The sequence below is a fragment of the Telopea speciosissima genome, chromosome 1 (assembly GCF_018873765.1).
Source record: "Telopea speciosissima isolate NSW1024214 ecotype Mountain lineage chromosome 1, Tspe_v1, whole genome shotgun sequence".
NCBI lineage: Eukaryota > Viridiplantae > Streptophyta > Magnoliopsida > Proteales > Proteaceae > Telopea > Telopea speciosissima.
Window position 1 is genome coordinate 59,216,320 of NC_057916.1, and position 18,528 is coordinate 59,234,847.

Sequence of the window (18,528 nt, forward strand, 5' to 3'; positions counted from 1 at the left end):
CGGCCAGAAATTTATTTTCTCCCCAAGATGCTTAATCAAAAGTGTCATTGAAATACAAGAAGAAAATGCCAACACATGGAAAGATGTACAACCAAATTAGAGCCTGTAATTAGAGAAATCAATAGATATATCACTCAAAAAAAATTCAACAATTGAAGTGACAATATCACTACTTCGAAGGTAGACGATCCATAAATTCCACAAGAGGACGATAGAAAAGCTATAACTATGTTTGAGTCTCTAAAAGTGAGTGGCATATCCGGGACCGAAATGACATTTTTAACCATGCAAATTTTTTTGACCAAGTTTTCCTTAAGCCACGGTGAAGGGAAATCCTTTGACCGTGGATTTTGAATAAGCGATAGAAGGTCACGTACAACGGAAGTGATCTTTTTAGTTAACGTTGCCCGCGCGGTGAAGGAAAACTTTCTATTTCTATTAGATAAATAAAGACCACCATGCAAAAAAAAAAATAAATAATATATATATATATATATATATATATATATATATATATATATATATATATATATATATATGATAAATAAAAACCATTCATTGAATTGATTACTGGCAATCATGCACTGAGTGGCCCAAATACGTTAGTGTCACTTTCAGACACTAACGTATCACTCTCAGGCTGAAATGCGCCACTCTTCACCTCCTTTTCTGCGGGGAAAAACAGGGGCAAATAAGCTCCTTTTATTTTCTTCCTTTCCTTGTCTTTTTGTCAAGGAACAATCTGTTCTTCCCAACTCTTGCTGGGGTGATTGATAGGAAGTAAAAGTGGCAAAACAAGGTACACACGTCTCACTCAAGGATGGTTCTTCCATTTCAATCCTGCCCAAATGGAAACTTATAAATTTTACAGCTCTTTTTAGGTTTTTTTATTTATTTTTTTTATCACTTTATGAAATCACAAACCCATCTTGACTGAGTTCTCAGTTTCTATTTGATTGAAATTCATAACTAGCCAGGGGTTTCCATTTCAATATTTATGTTCTTGTTATTAAATATCCATTTTATTTTTCCTTTTCTTTTACCCTTTGAAATCTGCCAATGCCATTTTGAATCAGAGAGAGACGAGTTGGGGTGGGGGATAAACTTTTAATTTGGTGGGCCCTTGGTAAATGGTTTACAGTTTGTAGATGTTTTTTTTTTTTGATGAAAATAAAAACCTTATATTAATTAAAAAGGAAAGTGTACATCACTGGGATATGGAGTAGTACATTTTCTAGATGTTGCATTCCTTATCCATAATGGGTTTTCTTCAACAAATTTAAAATAGTTCTTTGTTCTTCTTATTGACGAATTTTGAATAAATTGATTAATTGGGAATGAGGGAGGTGATGTTATGGATATTTGGGTTTTGGGGGGGGGGGGGGGGAAGGAAAAAAAGGAAAATAAATATTTATATTGAGCTCAACTTTTCATTGCTATAGTTGGTAAAGCTGCCAAAACAAGCCTTATTTAGTCTTCATGTCGATTTTATCAGTACTAAACCTATGTAATTCGAATGGTATACTGACATTGAAAATCAAATTGGTATATTTTGAGTTCTCAGTCTGCTAGAATATAAAATGATGAAGAAGAAGAGGATTATTGTTATTAATAATCCTACAATTCTATAATGATAACATTATTATATTTATTCATAGTGCTGAGGGAGTAATAAAATTGATAATACAAATCTAGTATTCCATCCCAGGGTAGATACTCATGCCTCCTGGTTAGTACAAGTGATTATTTGGACATTAGTTGGTTGCTCTGTACTTTTCCTGTTTTTGTTATGGTGCCTCAATATGTGATCCTCATTTGGGATGGTCTTCAAACTTCTGAGATTAGGAGATTCTAAGAAATCAGACCTGCATTTTGAACTTTTGCTAGGTTGTTGAAGCTTCGTGATCTCAAAGAGTACTCCTTTATTAGCTTTGAGAAGAATGAATCCTCTCGTTCTAGCAGTTTAGCTGGTGTGTCATACTCCACTACCCTTCCTGCTCACCGAAGAAGGGGTTAATTCTTACTGTTATCTAAACAGAGTCAATAACTTCTACTTTTCCATTTGTTAAATTTCAAAATTTAACTGGTCAATTAAAGCTTACCATCACTGAGGACTAGAACAAGATCGCTATCTATGACTGTGTGAATTCTATGAGCTATGGTGACAACTGTACGATCTTTGAACTCCCTGCTTATAATCTTCTGTACCACACCATCGGTTGCAGAGTCAACAGAGGCTGTGGCTTCATCTAAAACAAGAATGCTGCTTCTCTTTAATAAGGCTCTTCCAAGACAGAATAGCTGCCTCTGGCCCACGCTCCAGTTCTCCCCGTTCTCCACCACTGTGAGAGCAAGAAAAAATTAGTAATTTAAACTCGTAAGGCATGAAATTGAAAAATGATTTCAGTTCACAAGTTTAAATGACCTGTTGAATCCAACTTCTCTTCCTTTGCACGCACTATATCTCCAAGTTGACATTTATCCAGAGCCTGGAAATTTCACCAGTATCTCAAATATTCTGACTTTTTATGAAAATATGAAAAACATAGAAAAAGTTTGCAATCTTTTCAGGGCTTGTTCCGTTATTTTAGAAAGACAGTAATTTACTTATTACAAGTAATATAAATATTGTGATAATTCAGATTGGCCACATCATTGTTTCAGGAGTCTTGTTAAATGAATGGGTATTTGATAGAAGTAATCACCTCCCATATATCATTGTCAGAGTATTTCCCCAATGGATCAAGGTTTCCTCTTACTGTCCCTTCAAACATTGTTGGGTCTTGGGGAATGATGCTAAGCCTGGATCTCAAGTCATGGAGGCCTATCTTGCAGATATCCACATCATCAATTTCGATGGTTCCTTCTTTTGGTTCCACAATTCGGAAAATGGCTTGTATAAGAGTTGATTTTCCACTCCCTGTACGTCCCACTACACCAACCTTCTTCCTTCCAGGCAAGGTGCAGTTAATATCTCTTAAGACAGATGGAAGATGTTCAGCATATCGGATCTGTAACATGGATGGATTGATTTGTAAGTGAAAGTGAGTTATAAACATCTTTGAAGAGGAACAAAAGCTTATTGGAATAACATGGATATTGTTATAGAAATGGTGTGCACAACAAAAAAAAAAATGAAGAGTATATGAAAAATTTATTTCTATGGGAATTGGTGTCATACCAATAATTTAACACAAAGATTGCATAAATAATCACATGCATACCTGTATGCAAATTTCTATTTTCCGTCTTGAATCCAAAGATGCTGAACAGTTTTTTACTAAATGCACAAAACTCCATGTAAAGCATCTATATTTCCATATTTTTTTATATATATTTATTTCCCATATGTAATACATAAAATTTTATATTCCTCCTGAAGGTGAACTATACCTGAACATGTCCTGTACTGTATTTTCCCATCCCTGAATTTACTAGATATGATTGAAAAGATATCTGTGGCCAGGAGGATCAATAGGAAATATGCAAGGGGCAGTCAAAGAGCATAAACAGTTTCAACCCTGAATGGTTAAAGTTGGCAATTGAGAATTTAATTTTGTCATGAGATTTCTTCTATGTTCTAAAGCAAAGAAGGTTATTAACATCCTGGAGAATGCAATTCGTGGTGGAAATGATCAAAGGATCAGTGGATTCTTCATGAATTTTGGAAATAGTTAGTTGTTTTGACACAGATAATTGTTTTCACTCCTACATCCGAAAATATGCTTGTTTATTTTCTGGTGGTCCCTCTTTATTGGTAAGAATTTTCTATTGTAGGGTTCTCCCCCCCCCCCCCCTATTTATTTAGTTCGTAGTTTCATTTCCTTTTTAATTTCTTTCACCCAGAGAAAGTTACAAACATAGAAATTTAATACTTCCAGATTTTGAACACTATAGTTACTGCTCTAGTAGTATTTCTTTCACTTACATAAGTAGGGATGTAAATGGTGCAAATTCTCTGCAAATACACCAATATTTGAATTTGTATCCAATTAGTATATATGCTATCCAAATCCAATCCAATATCTGATGGACATTTCATCTAAGTATCTGCATTCGATCTGCCAAGGAGTCGGATATCTGAATTAGAATCCAATAATACCTTATTATTTTTCTTAATATAATATTAATAAAAATAATATAAAAGTGATACATAATTGTTTCTACTTGATGAAAGTATATATAAAATTGGTAATTAATTATGGATAAAGTATTAAATTATATAATTGGAGCAGATATTATCTAAGTGGATACATTAATATCCAAATCCATATCCAATTATCACCCGGATATCAGAAGGTATCCAAATTTGTGTCTGATATCCAACTATCTGGATAATATCCGAAAACAGATACGAATTCGAATAAAATCCAGATTTTTGACTATCCATTTACATCTTTATATAAGCATCCAAATTGGCTGACCTTTTTTCTATATTCATTTTGATTCTTGTGTCCTGTAGCATGTTCCCTTTGGAAGCCGCAGCAACTCCAAGCTATGTAACCAGGACAAAAACACACATATAATGTCTGATGTGGCAACCCTAAAATACAGACACACAGATGTATCTGTATGTAATTTTGTTTTCCCTGTAGGCAATTACTTAGGTGCACCTATAAATTATGTTTCCTTTGTCTGCCACTGTATATAACATATTTCCTTTTGTAGGTAAGATCTCTCTCTCTCTGTCTCTCTCTCTCTCTCTCTCTTTCTCTCATTCTTTTTAGTTTGACTTGTTTAAAGGGGAAAATAAGTGTTCAGGTAGTATGGACACATGTTTCAGTGTCCAACACTTGTGATTACAACTAGAAAAATTAAGAACAGGTAGTCTTTGTTACATAGACTCCAAGTGTTCATGATAGGAATATTATTCTCTCAATGCTTTACCTGCAAGTTTTTGAAGCAGATTGTTCCAACTTGTGGCCAGTTGTTTGGTGGTTTGCATTCTTCAATCACCAGAGGTGCTTCACTAGTGAGTTTTGAATATTGCAGAATTCTTTCTACTGAGATCATTTTATTTTCCGCATTGCACATGTTCCATATAACAGAGGCTTGCAGAACGTTCAGATTCAATCCATATGTCACTGCCAAACCTGCAATGCCTGTAAATATCCAATTCTTATAAGCATTCTCTGTATCTTCTGATTTAGAACTCACAGCCAACAACTTAATAATTTTGAGAAGAAACTGAAAGGAAATTCAAAAGACTCTTTAGGTTGACCATAAGATGCATGAGCAAGGGAGTGGGACCAGTCAGCTTTATGCTGCAAAAATTGATAAGTTATCTTTTGCTTTTGGGTGTGTGTTGGATATTTCTTTAGACAGATGCATTTGATGTCTATAATATTTACTGGTGTACTGTTTTTATTGCATTTATGGTTCACCAGACTGCCTAAAGAAAACTGTTACTGAAAAGCATAGCTGTGATCCTTACTTGGATTAATTATTCCTTCGGGGAGGCTCACAAGCAAAACCAATGAGAACACAAATACAAAATTGGACAGTAAGTTTAGTCTGAAGGAAAGCCACTCCATTGCTGACACATTATGGAACCAGGGCCTAGAGTGGTCATCTATAAGTTTGAGGTTTGCATTAGTGAAACGGTCTTCATGGTTGAAAGCTCGGATTGTTGCCGCTCCCATTAATGATTCTGCAAAATGGTGGAGAATTGGTGTTCTTTGAATCCCAGCAAGGCGGGCCAGTTCTCTTGCAGTTGGTATATAGTATTGCTGCAGTGATCACCAGAAAATGATTAAAGAGGGAAAAAAACGTGAAATGAAAAAAAAAAAGAAAGAATCAGATAGTTTATGGACAAAAACTTCAAGAACACGAAATGCAAAGATTCCCACTAACATCCTAGATTGATCACAAAAGATTAAGATGGAGCATCTGTAATCATCAATTAATGGAACAACAATTACAGTTGAAAGAACTGCTTACTTGGTACCATACGCATATTCCTGTAACTGGAATGAAGATTGCAAACACTTGCCATGCTACCTGTGACATCACGGCAATAGTACCTAGAATCTGTATTATTGAGAATGCACACCAACCTAATTTTCCTGCCATCTCCAAGTCTAGCACGCTTTGATCTGTAGAAGCCTGCAATTAAAATAGTAAAGGATATCATTAAGATGGCCAGGTTATGTGTACCTTGCAGTTCATCTATATGTATAGAAACACATACAAATGTTTCCTTATTAAAGATCTTAGGCATTACTATTACACATTTTCAGAAGCTCTATTAGCATATGGTTGGTTCCATTAAACGAAAGGGTGCTAACTCCTAAGGAGATCCCTTCACTGATAGTTAAGGTAAGGAAGCATTCTTCATGTCTCAACAGGTTTTCTGTAATCCTTTAAAACTCAAATATAACGAAATATGGGTAAGAGACTATGAGTCATTGAATTGAGATCTGAAAGTCAGAAGCTCTTTTTTATGTATTCCTCTGTTTTAGGTATGTGGCTGCTGCAAATATCATTAGTGCCTCCAAATGATATTTAATGGTGTAAGCATAATTTTTTTTTTTTTTGGTGAATGGTGTAAGCATAATTTATTATGCAACTCTTTCTTTCCCCTTTTCTCCCCTATGAAGTTTTTCCCTTAACTTATTTCCAACCTCCAGCATTTTGATTTCTGTAAATTATCAAGGAAAAGAATTAAGATACACAGACATACTGTTTTAGTCTCATTGAATTGACATTAGAAACGAGTAAACAATGCTCCAATCAATGTTTTCGCAGGCGTCAGACTGTTCTGGTCTGGCAGTCAATGGTCCAACTGTCTTTTCTAACAGTATGGACATTTGAAATAGTGAAGTACAATATTTTCTTGGTAATAGTATACATTTATAAACATTCACATCTAAGAAGCGAGTAACACACCTGGTTTGGTTGTAAGAGGGTAGATTTGGTAACTATGGCATCATGAATTCTAGTCTCATGTTCTGCTTGTATCTGTCGTTTTATTCTTTAATAAGAAGCACCCTGTACCTCACTGCTTGGCATTTCAACCATCCAGTTCAAACATTTTGGATAGACTCATTGTTCAGATGAGATGGTGCATTGACCAGTCAACTGTTCACGGCCTGGTTAAGGTATTGCCTAGGCAACTCCTTGGCATCCAGACACCCTTTGCTGGGAGGATGCTTAGGAGGCACCACCTAGGTGCCTAGTTGGTGTCGCCTTGACATCCAGGCCCCCTTCAACGCCTTGGGTCACCTAGATGCCGTGACAGCTATGGTTCTCAGAGAACCTCCAGTCTAAGGGTTGGCCAAATCGTTTTTATCTGGTGGGTGACACTCCAAATGGTCCCACCACAGTCGGACCACTGAGCCCAACCATCCATGAACATACACTCCAATATATCAAATTCAGAAGCGTTCATATGCATGCAAACATATATTGAATGTCACTGACCCGATTTAATATCCTTCCAGTTGGTGTTGAATCGAAGAAAGCCATTGGAGAACGAAATATACTGTGCAACATGTTTGTGAAGAGCTTTTGTGAGGTTAGAAGGCCAGCTATTGCAACTAGTGTGGCTCGGACGAGCACACAAAGTGAACTTCCAACAGATAGCATTATATACACAAGGAAAAGAATGTTCAACCCCACTACAGGCTCAGCCTCAGTTGTAGGAGGAGAAGCCCATGCCATCCAATAGTTACTGGCTATCTGTAATACTTGGAAGAGTGACTGCGCCAGGAGTATGATAGGGACTAAGGCCCCACCTTTCACTGCAGTCAAGTAAGACCAGTAGACATCTTTACCAATGCTTCCTTTCTCTCTCTCTTCATCCTGGACTAATTTCCCTCCATTGTCTGTTGTCTCTAGGGTAAGATTATGTTCAGAGTCATGATGGCCACTACAAAATCCTGTATTTAAGGTGGGTTCAACATCAACATCTCCATCAGATAGTAGCCTTTCAGATGTTCTGCTTGAATTTTCCACCATCAGAATTGACTCTAGAGCTTCGCTGTGTGCACCAACTAAAACTTCAAATCCTATGTTCTGTTTTAGTAATTCTTCAAACCGTCCTGCCTGTTTGACCCTTCCATTTTGCATCACCTGTTAATATCATTATCTGTCGTCATTGGTACTTCTTAAAGTAATAGATACTACAGCTATTTATTTTAAGAAATGGAGAAAATTAGAGTTAAGTTATGCTGTATTTTGTATACCAGAATGAGGTCTGCAGCCGGAAGAAACTCAACTTGGTGTGTCACATAAAGTATAGATTTGTCTTCAAGAATCCCCATCAGGCAGTCCTGCACAGAAAATGCAAAGAAAATGATGAAGATATTTGAAATTCCGAACTATTGGGCAGTCATAGCATGAGGAGATTCAACCCCCTCCCCCTGCTTGATTGCAGTTCAACAAGTCGGGAATCTAGTTGACAGGGTTAGGACTCACCCAGTCTTTGAAAAGAACAATATTACCTATGTTTCAGGGTTGTATGGACGTACTCAGGTATGCACTATAGGTGCTGAACTTACCTGAGCACCAGAATAAATGTTCCAATGCCATTCTTATGTTAGCTTAATAGTGGTTATCTAGGCTAGTTTGGAGAATGTGACTCCAATGATGTGGTAGCTATTCTCCATCTCACCATGGGGCGAGACTGTTGCTGATGAGTAGTTGAGAAGCACAATTCTTCTTGTTCGTGATTATATTATACCTTTTCTTGACTGAACCATTGCTAATTTTGGTAAAGGAGGGCTGACTCGTAGCAACTAGCAACTGAAATTTGAGCCATCAAACCTTGAGTATGAATCTATGATTGGCTGAAGAAAACTAACCTGAAAGAGTTGGGTGCCTGTATGAGCATCAACAGCACTGAAAGGGTCATCAAGAAGATATATGTCGGCATCCTGATAGACTGCACGTGCAATTTGTATTCTTTGCTTCTGGCCTCCACTCATGTTAATTCCCCTTTCTCCAATCTCTGTTAGATCACCAGAGGAGAAGAGCTCAAAATCCTTTTCCAAGGCACATGCCTTAATTGTTCTCTCATACTTGGCACTGTCATATGGATTTCCAAAGAGAATATTCTCTCTGACATTTCCTGACAATATCCATGGGGACTGGGGAACATATGCTTTAGTTCCCCTAATCTTCACCATTCCTGAAAGCTTTGGTATTTCCCCAAGTACGCAAGAGAGTAGACTAGATTTTCCTGATCCAACAGTCCCGCAAATGGCCACTTTCATCCCCCTTTTCACTTTCAACTCTATTCTTTCAAGAGTTGGGCCTGTCGATTCTGGATTCCAGCTGAATTTCCCATTCTCAATTTCAATCTCAAATCCTGATTCGTCTTTTGGGGCAAGCACTACTGCATCTGGTTGAATTTCATCCTCCTGCAGGTATGATGCAACCCGATCAACTGAAACTTTAGCCTGTGCAATCACTGAGAGCAAATCAGGTAGATTGAAGATAGGATCCTGCAACATCCGGAAGGTCGCCAATGCAGATAGGACTCTCCCAGCTGTGAGTGGGATCCCCAGAAGTATACATGCTCCAAACGTCACAACCGAAATGAATGTGGGGGATCCCCAGAAGATAAATGCTGAGATTGCTGATAACCGTAACGACTTCCATAACCAGTTATACTCGTCTTTTCTCTGGCTTTCTATCTTGTGGAGAAACTGAGTATCCCAGGCTTGGAGTTTCAGAGTCTTCATGTTTCGGAGAACTTCTGATGTAGCTTTCATCCGATCATCCTTTACTTCCATGATTTTGGACTGGAATCTTTTTTGGATTCTTGTGATGGGTATGTTGCAGGACATGACCATTGCTGTTGCCATTAATCCTGCCAGTGATCCAGAACCCAGATTCATATTTAGAATATAGATTGCTAGGGAAATTTGTATGGGTAACATCCAGATTATGTTTAGGTACCAGATGAAGTCTGTAATACGTTGGATATCAACACTCATGTAATTAATGATCTCTCCACTAGTATGGCTTTGGCGTGACTGGCTTGATAGATGCAAGCCCTTTTTGTATATGTGGGATATGAGAGCTGCACGAAGGCGAAGACCGAGTTGACGGGCCCCGAAAATCCACTGCCTCTGTGCGACGGTCTCAACCATTTTGGCACTTAGAAAGGCTATTGCTAGTAAGTACCCGTCCTGTAATCTTTGCTGTTTTTTCCCACTTAAAAAGTTTACAAAGTCATCAATCAAGTATGGTCCAACATATGATGCTCCAGCACTGATGACTGCAAATGATGCATTAATTGCTGCTTTCTTCCTGATAAACAGAAAGATTGCCTTGTAGATGGATGGATTTGTGGTGCCGTCCTTCTCCTTGACATGATTTAGACAATCATCAAATGAATGGGAGACGAATCCAGCAGAGTCTTTCACATCAATATCTGGGATATCATCCTGTTCGAGTGGTTTCTTGAACCCAACTGAAAACAATGGGTTGAGCCAAGAGAAGGTAATGAGTTGGAGAAGGGTAGCCCGGCCATATGGAGAATCCTTTTTTCCTTCTTCTTTCTTTTCAGTTATCCCATTGAGAAGTGGATCAGTAAGGACATTCTTGAAGAAGCTGATGCCTGTGGTGCCTCTGATCGAAATACCCAACAGGTAGGTGGAGGCAAGGAGACTGAAGAAATTAATGTAATCTCCTACCCCAGGATATTCCTTGTCAATAAGAATGTACTGAATATCAAGAGCTGTGAAAATAATGGACAATGCGAAGCCGCATATCCACCAAGTTCTTAGAAACCAAGGAAGTTTTGGTGAACTTGCTTTCCGGGTATTTAGAACTGCAATTAGTGAAATCAACCATGATAACACTTGCATGATTTCTTCCAGAAAAACCAACATGGTAGATTTGCAATGTGTCCCACTCCCATTCAACAACATCAGAATAATGAGCAAATGGCTTCCCAGTAGCAGGATAGAGCAACCTACATTGGCTTTGTAGGTGAGACCTTGCTTTACCATACCAGGGTACTCTGTTCTTTTCTCTGTAGGTTTTGATCTCTGCATGCATGACTGACATACTATTTTGTGTACAAAATAGACTAATAAGCTTCCAAGGAAACCAAGTTGGAGAATAATGCTGAAATTCTCCCAGAAACATGGTGAGCTCAACTTCAACTTTGCTTCCCAATGTTGGAGGAGTTCCAAATCTGATGCACATGAAGCAATGATGTTATATATCAGGAAAGCATTTGAGAGAAGAGTAATTACCATTTAATCACTAGTAACTGTAAATTCCTTGAGACAAACTTCAGGGTCATATGCAGTACAGCAGTAGGTAGTCATTGATCTTTATGAGATTGATGTTTGACATATTAATGCTGATCTGCTTAAATGAGCCATAGTGGTAAGTTCTGCTTATAGGGTTCAAGATTCATTTGACAATGAATACATGCATGTAATTTATCCAAATAACTGTGTACTATCTTTAGGGAAGATACAGTTAAGGAAAGAGACATGGACATATAATGGACATGAAACTTGATGTCCACGTTCAATGTTGCCATAGTAATCTCATCTCTTATATGAGGATATTGGATAGTAGGCATACCATTCTGTCTGTTGTAGTACTTTAATCAGAAATCTATTTAATCCATAGTTCTAGATATTTTTCTTGTTAAGGACATCATCTTTGCTGCATTCCCAGGTTTCATTCCTTGAAACATCAGTGAAACTTGAGTCCGTAGCCAGGGGCAAAGAAATTCTCAACTAACTCCAAGTCTCCAACCTCGATTGAATTGAGAGTCTTTTCTTTTCAATATCATAGTGCTGTTTTTGAGCCTATTTAATTTCCTAAATTACATCCACTTGTTTCTATTTGTATTTAGATCATAGATTAACTGCTCTTGCATATCTCTTATGTCAAATTTCCTGTAACGTGGTTATAGGGAAATCCAGTTTTAAATACTGCGAGGGTTGTTTCTTGACAACTTCCACTGCTCTTATAGTGCACTTGGAATTCAGTTTTTTTTTTTTTTTTTTTAAAAAAAAAACTAATAAAAGGACATGCTAATTTAGAGATATGACATACACATTTTCTCTATGAAGAAAAGCAAACAATTGGTAATTGTACATACTTCTCAATATCTTTCTATAATTCCTCCCAGAAGCTTGGCTTTGGATAACGAACTTGTTGACTATTTAAATTTTCTCTGATATTAGAAGATTAGTTTTGTCGACTGAAGCACAAGAAGAGTAATTTCTGTTCTTATTTTTGGTGCTTAGACCCCTTCCAATAGGTAGTTGATGCTGATAATGTATACAAAACTTGTTAGAGTGCAGAGGAAACTCTACCTGAGCTATAGTGGTACTCAAGGCACACTTCACGGGAGAGAAACCAAAATTCAACAAGTTATTTGAAACAGTTTCTTCTTACTACTTCCATGTGGTTTAACTGATGTAAGAGAACAATATGTTTGTAAATTTATGGTCAAAGAATCTCTGGGTATGTTCATTACTGCTTCAGATTTACTCAGGGTTTGCGTCACTGTTCATGGAGATTATCACACTGCATTTTACAAGACTAAATGGAAATAATTCCACAAACAACATTACAGGAATTCTAGGGTTAACTAGAGGTTATTTCCATTGTAATAATCAGAAAACTTCTAGTTTTACTAATACAATCAAAGTCATTAAAAATTTGCATAGCATGTATAGAGTTAACAGTACTACTGCAAATATATATGTCTAATACAGATGTTCACAGCATGTATAGCCTACAGAATAGAAAATCACCTCAAGAAGTTAAATAATGGATGTATAAATTTGTGCCAAATAGTTCATATTTCTTCCCCCATCCTCCAAAGAAACAACTGGTGTGGGTAAGAAGATATCTTCTTTAATAAGCTATATAATTACAAAATAACAAATCTTTAATTTGCTTCCATAAACATATATATAAATTGCTAAGAACAGTCAAAAAGAAGCTTACTTGGTTCACTGTTTAAACCAGACGTGGTTGCCTGAAATAATAAATTGCTCCAGTACTCCATATTATTCCGAGTCCTTTCGCCTTCGACAAGCAGCATCAATGATGATGCTCTGCTTGTCTATGGCTCAAGAGTCTTAACTATTTGAAAGAGAAGCCTACCAGTGTGTTCTAACTTCTAATCAAAGTGTATCATAAATCTGATTTTATGATTGCAGAGAATGAGAAAGAGAGAGAGAGAAAGACAGAGACTGAGGGCAGAGACAGAGACAGAGACAGAGACAGATTAGGATAGCTGAAGTATAATTCACATGGGGGAGGGGAAGGAAAGGGAGAGGAGAATATTGTTTGGTAGAGAGAGGTACATGACTTAATGTAGTCATGGAATGGAAGAAAGAGTCGTGTAGGAATTGGATTCCACGTGATGATTGTTGTTTAGACTCATTTTGTTGTCGTTTTGCCGTGTAGTGTGGGAAGCAAACAAAAATCTGGTGACGCTCTCCGCACTCACTCTGTGAGTGAGAGTGTCAGAGAAAAGAGATGAGACATTTTTATTTGAAACGAACACTGACACAGTGAGATTCGCAGAGAGTATGTGATTGGGCCATGACTGGAAAGGAGAGAGAGAGAGAGAGAGAGAGAAGGAGAGAGTTTTAGGTCTTTTATTCATATTCATAATGGTTATTGAGAACTTTTGGGATAAAAGAACCAGAGATGTATTCTAAAATAATAGGGGTGTCAATCAGTCGGTTTGGGTTGGTTCGATTTGAATTGGTTTCGGTGTGAGAATGGTGAAATCGAAACCATACCAATAAGGAAAGTTCGGTTTTAGGTTTACATTGATTTCTTGAATCAGTTTGTTATCGGGTCGATTTCGGTTTCGACCCAGTACCCATACATATTTATATAAAACTATAAAAACAATATGCTTTTTAATGGGTATTGGGTTGTTATTGTTTTTTCAGCGGGGTAGATCAATTTGTTTTCAGTTTTTATCTGGGTTTTGAGCTGGTTTCGGCCCGGTTTGGATTCAGTTTACTATATACATTTATATAAAACTATAGAAAAATATGGTTTTTAATGGAATTCGGGTTGTTACTGTTTTCTTATGGGGGTAGATCAGTTTGGTTTCGGTTTCTATCTGGGTTTTGAGTCGATTTCGGTTTGATTTCGGGTTCTTTTCAATTTGGTTCGATTCGATTCAGTTTTTTGTAATCCCCCAAACCGAAACCAGCCCAATTAAGACTTTGATTCGGGCTGATTTACCCAGTTCGGTCCCAACTTTGACACCCCTAATTCTAATGCTCGTTAAACTATTTGATGGTCCCCATCCTAAGATACATATGATACATCATTTGGGTCCCTACAAAGAAGATCCTTATGAAATTCTCTCAATTACATTGCCCGTACTTGACGTTAAGTACATCTAATAGAGGGAGGTGGATCCCACCTCGGGCAGTGTGTTCGGGCAGGGGATAGGATAGTCATTTGTGCCTCCTTTATTAGATGTACTTGACGTCAAGTACGGGCAGTGTAATTGAGAGGATAAAGACCCGATTCTTATATTCCATATATCATCATCAGAATGAGACTCTGATTAGATGATTTTTGTCTTTTCCTTTGGATATATATGATCTTTGCGGATCACGCAAAAGTTAAACGGTATAGATAAGGGGTAAAATAATAAATAAAAAAAACCACCTTTCAAAGAAAACTAAAGGTAAACTTATCAGATATGCTGAAATATGCCGATACTATATCGGTATCGTATTGATTTTGAAGGTGACCCATACCCGATCGTGAGATAACCTCAACATGTGTATCCCTATTAATATAATATCATTATCATAACAGATCTTGTGGTTTGTGGTCATATCAAGAATTTGTTTTTGAAATATATTCTGAAGAGATCTTGATACAATGTACTTGGAACATTAATAAATTGCTTTTGTAGTTTTTTTTAAGAAATTCAAGATGTATAAATAATTAAGTATTTTATTACCTTTCAATGAAACAGATGGAGATGATAAACTCGATTTGCACTGAAAGGCCAGTGAACCAAAGTCCAATTTAGAAACTGGTTCAGGATTTGTTTGACCAGAAGAACCGGTAAAGAATCAGATAGTGAGTTAAATGGGTTTCTATATATAGTGATTTATTTTTCCTGGTGATTGAAATAATTTTGACATTTTCATCTTTTATATCAATATTGAAAAACCTAAAAAGAAAATGATCGAATTTTTCTCCACCCACCATGAATGGGATCCCATTCACCATGGGGGGGGGGGGGGGAGAGGATATCAGGAGGGTATTTTGGGAACATACTAAAACCATATAAAGGTTTGTGAACCCTAGGATGGTGGGTGAACCGTTCTCTATAGGTGGAGTTGAGGGAAACTCCACCTAGGGTTTTAGCATGTTCCACAATACCCTCCGGATTTACTTTCCCGCCCTCTCCAGCCTTGCGGTGAATGGGATCCCATTCACCATGGGTGGAGGGAAACTCGATCTTAATTTCTATATCAATTGGACTTTTCCACCGAATAACTTAAAGCTTTTGGGTTTGCCACTTCAACATACACATGCCACATGTACGATCACTCAAAAGAGGTAAACATGTGAAAGGGAGTACTGGGAAAATTTGTAAAAAAACACTATGATGAGACCTTGGATGTCATATATCATTGGGTCTCTTCACTTAATAGTTTAAGTTTTTAGATTAGACATATCAACATGGTATTAGTCTTAGAGTCACTACATTTATAATACATCTCTATACGGTCATTTGAAGGGGCCACAAATGCTACTTCCATTACTCATCAAAAGACAGGCAACACTGCTCAAATTGCATAGCATCATATAGCTATTCGGATCAGGAAAGCATCCTTGCGAATAGGTGTGGATGAAGTGGAAGCGAGAATGTTGTCTTAAACAACGCAAACATTGGTGAGACTCCAACCCAAATACCAAAAATTTCGTCCACGAGTGAAGGGAAATGTATGAAATAATTATATATTAGAAAACTCTAAGATTCTAGATGCCTTCATTTACCAGTTAAGCCTCTCCACCTAATAGCTTAAAGTAAGTTGTGCCCTTCAACAAAACTGAATCAATATAAGGGGCCACCAAAAGGTGGACTACTTGAAACCACATGCCATTGGTGACTCAACACCCATATTATCTTTCTCAAATTTAATATATGCAATCTGTATTGGCACCACAAAAAAAAGTTTATTGCATTCCAGATACTTAAAAATAAACAGTCTTCCACATTCATAAAAAAAAACCCTCCATTGGGACTTGTGAGATGAAAGAAAATTTAGCATAGTTTTGTACTGATCTCAACTATACAAAATTTTAATTTAAAAAAGGGAATCTTTAAAACTTAATCCTGACTCAGCATCCTTAACCTCTTTCTCAAATTTAATATAGATGGCATTAATTCATAGACAAATTTCCATGGAGGACTTGTGAGATAGAAAGATAATTTAGTTTAGTTTTGGACTGAGCAAGTTCTCCACTCCTCATTGAATAGTTGCATGCATGTGGAATATGATGTCTCCTCCCTCTATGATAACTTTTCTCTATTTTACCAAACACAACTGAAAATAAGATAGTATGCAAAGCCAAAGCATTTCCACTGATATTATTTTGATAGTATAAAGTAAGAATGACTTAAGAAAACAAATTTACATAAGAAGACACAGTTGCCTCAGTACTACACAATCATGCTTTGTGATTATGTTATTTATGGCTTAGTGGAGGACAGAATTCCTCAAATAGTTGGATACATTCTCTACTGCCATCAAACGATTACTTTGTTTTTCTGCCTTTAATAGTTTTGATGGTTTCTCCCCCTTCCCCCCCCCCCCCCTCCAAAGAGTGAGAGGATTGCTTTGTTTTTCTGGCTTTTGAAGTTTTGATGGTTTCTCCCCCAAGGAGTGAAGATTGTTTAAATTATAAATTAGAGTATATCAATGCAGAAAAGAATGGAATTCGTAAACTATCACACAGTGCAGAAAAGGATTTATGTGGTTTAGTAAGATTGACTTCGTCTACGGTGAGATGAGATTTGTTTCACTATCAGTGGAGAATAGGATTATAGCCGCTCATTCTCACATCTCTCTCAGATTACATTATAGAGAAAGAATTCTCGCTACAAATTTATAGTGAAACCTTAATTATATGAGAATTTTACTGAAATACCCAAAAGGACCCTCTGGACCTCTTAACGGCCCTTCAGGATCAACCCACTAATGCAAACGATTGAATGCAAGACATCATACCACCAACAACTTCCAACCTCATCCTACTGGCTGGTTTAATGTGGTTTTCATAATTATAAAAGTGCTTCTAAGCATTGTTACATTTAACTTGGAACATAAGATTGGAATTATTGTTAGGAAATGACAATGCAGCAAAATGGTGATTTTGCAATGGAAGAAGAGAAAGAAAAAGCACAAACACAAGACAAGGATTTACATGGTTCACCCCCCAAGAAGGTAGGCTACATTCACGGCAGAGCGATAGATCCAGATCCACTATTTCTATGAAAAAAATACAAAACCTCTCTGACACGCCCTCACATCTCTCAAAGAGATAACAACTATATATAGTTGGAATTATAAATAAAAAAAAACCCTAATCCACGAAAGTACCAAACTGCCCCAAAAAGCCCACCTGGTCCGATTCGAAGTTCCAAATCAATATAGGACAAATTATATATCAAATCGAAGATCTCAACGAGCTCTTCAGGAATTATTACCCTTGATGCTGACGTATGCGCTTTTTGATTCTTCTAATGCGTTTCCAAGATATAACAACTCATAAAAAAATCACAGTACTTTCTAAATTAAAATTGAGATCACGCATCACCAATATCAGTTATTCTTTTGGCATTTGTTGATGAGTCATTTTATATTGTTATTGTCAACTTTAAAGCTGCCCCATTAGTTGAAGTGAACAGCATAATGGTGCACCAGCTAAATGTCCATTAAAAAAAAGAGTGTTAGAAAAATGCCCATTTGGTTCTTGAGCTTTCTTTGGCTCCACAGTCCACATAGATTAAAATATTAAACAGTTACTTTGTACTTTAAGCTCCACTTTGTTTCCTTCATGGAAGCTTTCCCGGAAAGTGTGATATAAGCTAGCTATAGATCTCTAGAACTAATCATAGGTTGATTTTAGGTGGTTCTTATGAGAAACCATTTTTGTCCAAGTAGTAACGATGGTCTACAAGAAATGCAGTATAGAGTATGGAACAATATTCTACTAATAGAGACAGATCTTGCATAGGTAATTAATAAATTCCCACTTATATTTGTCTGATTGCAATATTAAAAAAATTATAATGCCCATTAGTGAAGTAATGCAATGCACTAAGAGTAAAGTTAATTGGTTCTTTTTTAGGCAACCTATTGTGCACAAAAATGGCATGCTTGGATTAACCAATAGTCATAAATTGTATTAAGTTAAATTTTGGATCCATATGTCCGAATAATTAAAAAAATAAAAATGGGTTATCACCGAGTAATTGAGGAGTGCAGCTCAGGTTTTCGTACAAGAACCATTCTCGTTCGGGCTGAGCCTGAGCCACAT

The 18,528-nt window shown here is 36.9% G+C and overlaps 1 protein-coding gene across 1 annotated transcript; it reads right to left on the reverse strand.

Moving 5' to 3' along the window:
• Positions 1-1,504: 1,504 nt before the first annotated feature.
• On the reverse strand, positions 1,505-13,066 carry LOC122661860 (putative ABC transporter C family member 15). The gene is made up of 11 exons (XM_043857373.1): positions 12,934-13,066; positions 8,805-11,149; positions 8,187-8,273; positions 7,423-8,073; positions 5,941-6,105; positions 5,435-5,729; positions 4,888-5,102; positions 2,706-3,011; positions 2,426-2,489; positions 2,103-2,342; positions 1,505-1,994 (listed from the first exon to the last, which is right to left on the reverse strand). The coding sequence occupies exons 1-11, from the start codon at positions 13,028-13,030 to the stop codon at positions 1,852-1,854; spliced, it is 4,608 nt and encodes a 1,535-aa protein (XP_043713308.1). The 5' UTR covers positions 13,031-13,066; the 3' UTR covers positions 1,505-1,851.
• Positions 13,067-18,528: the final 5,462 nt, after the last annotated feature.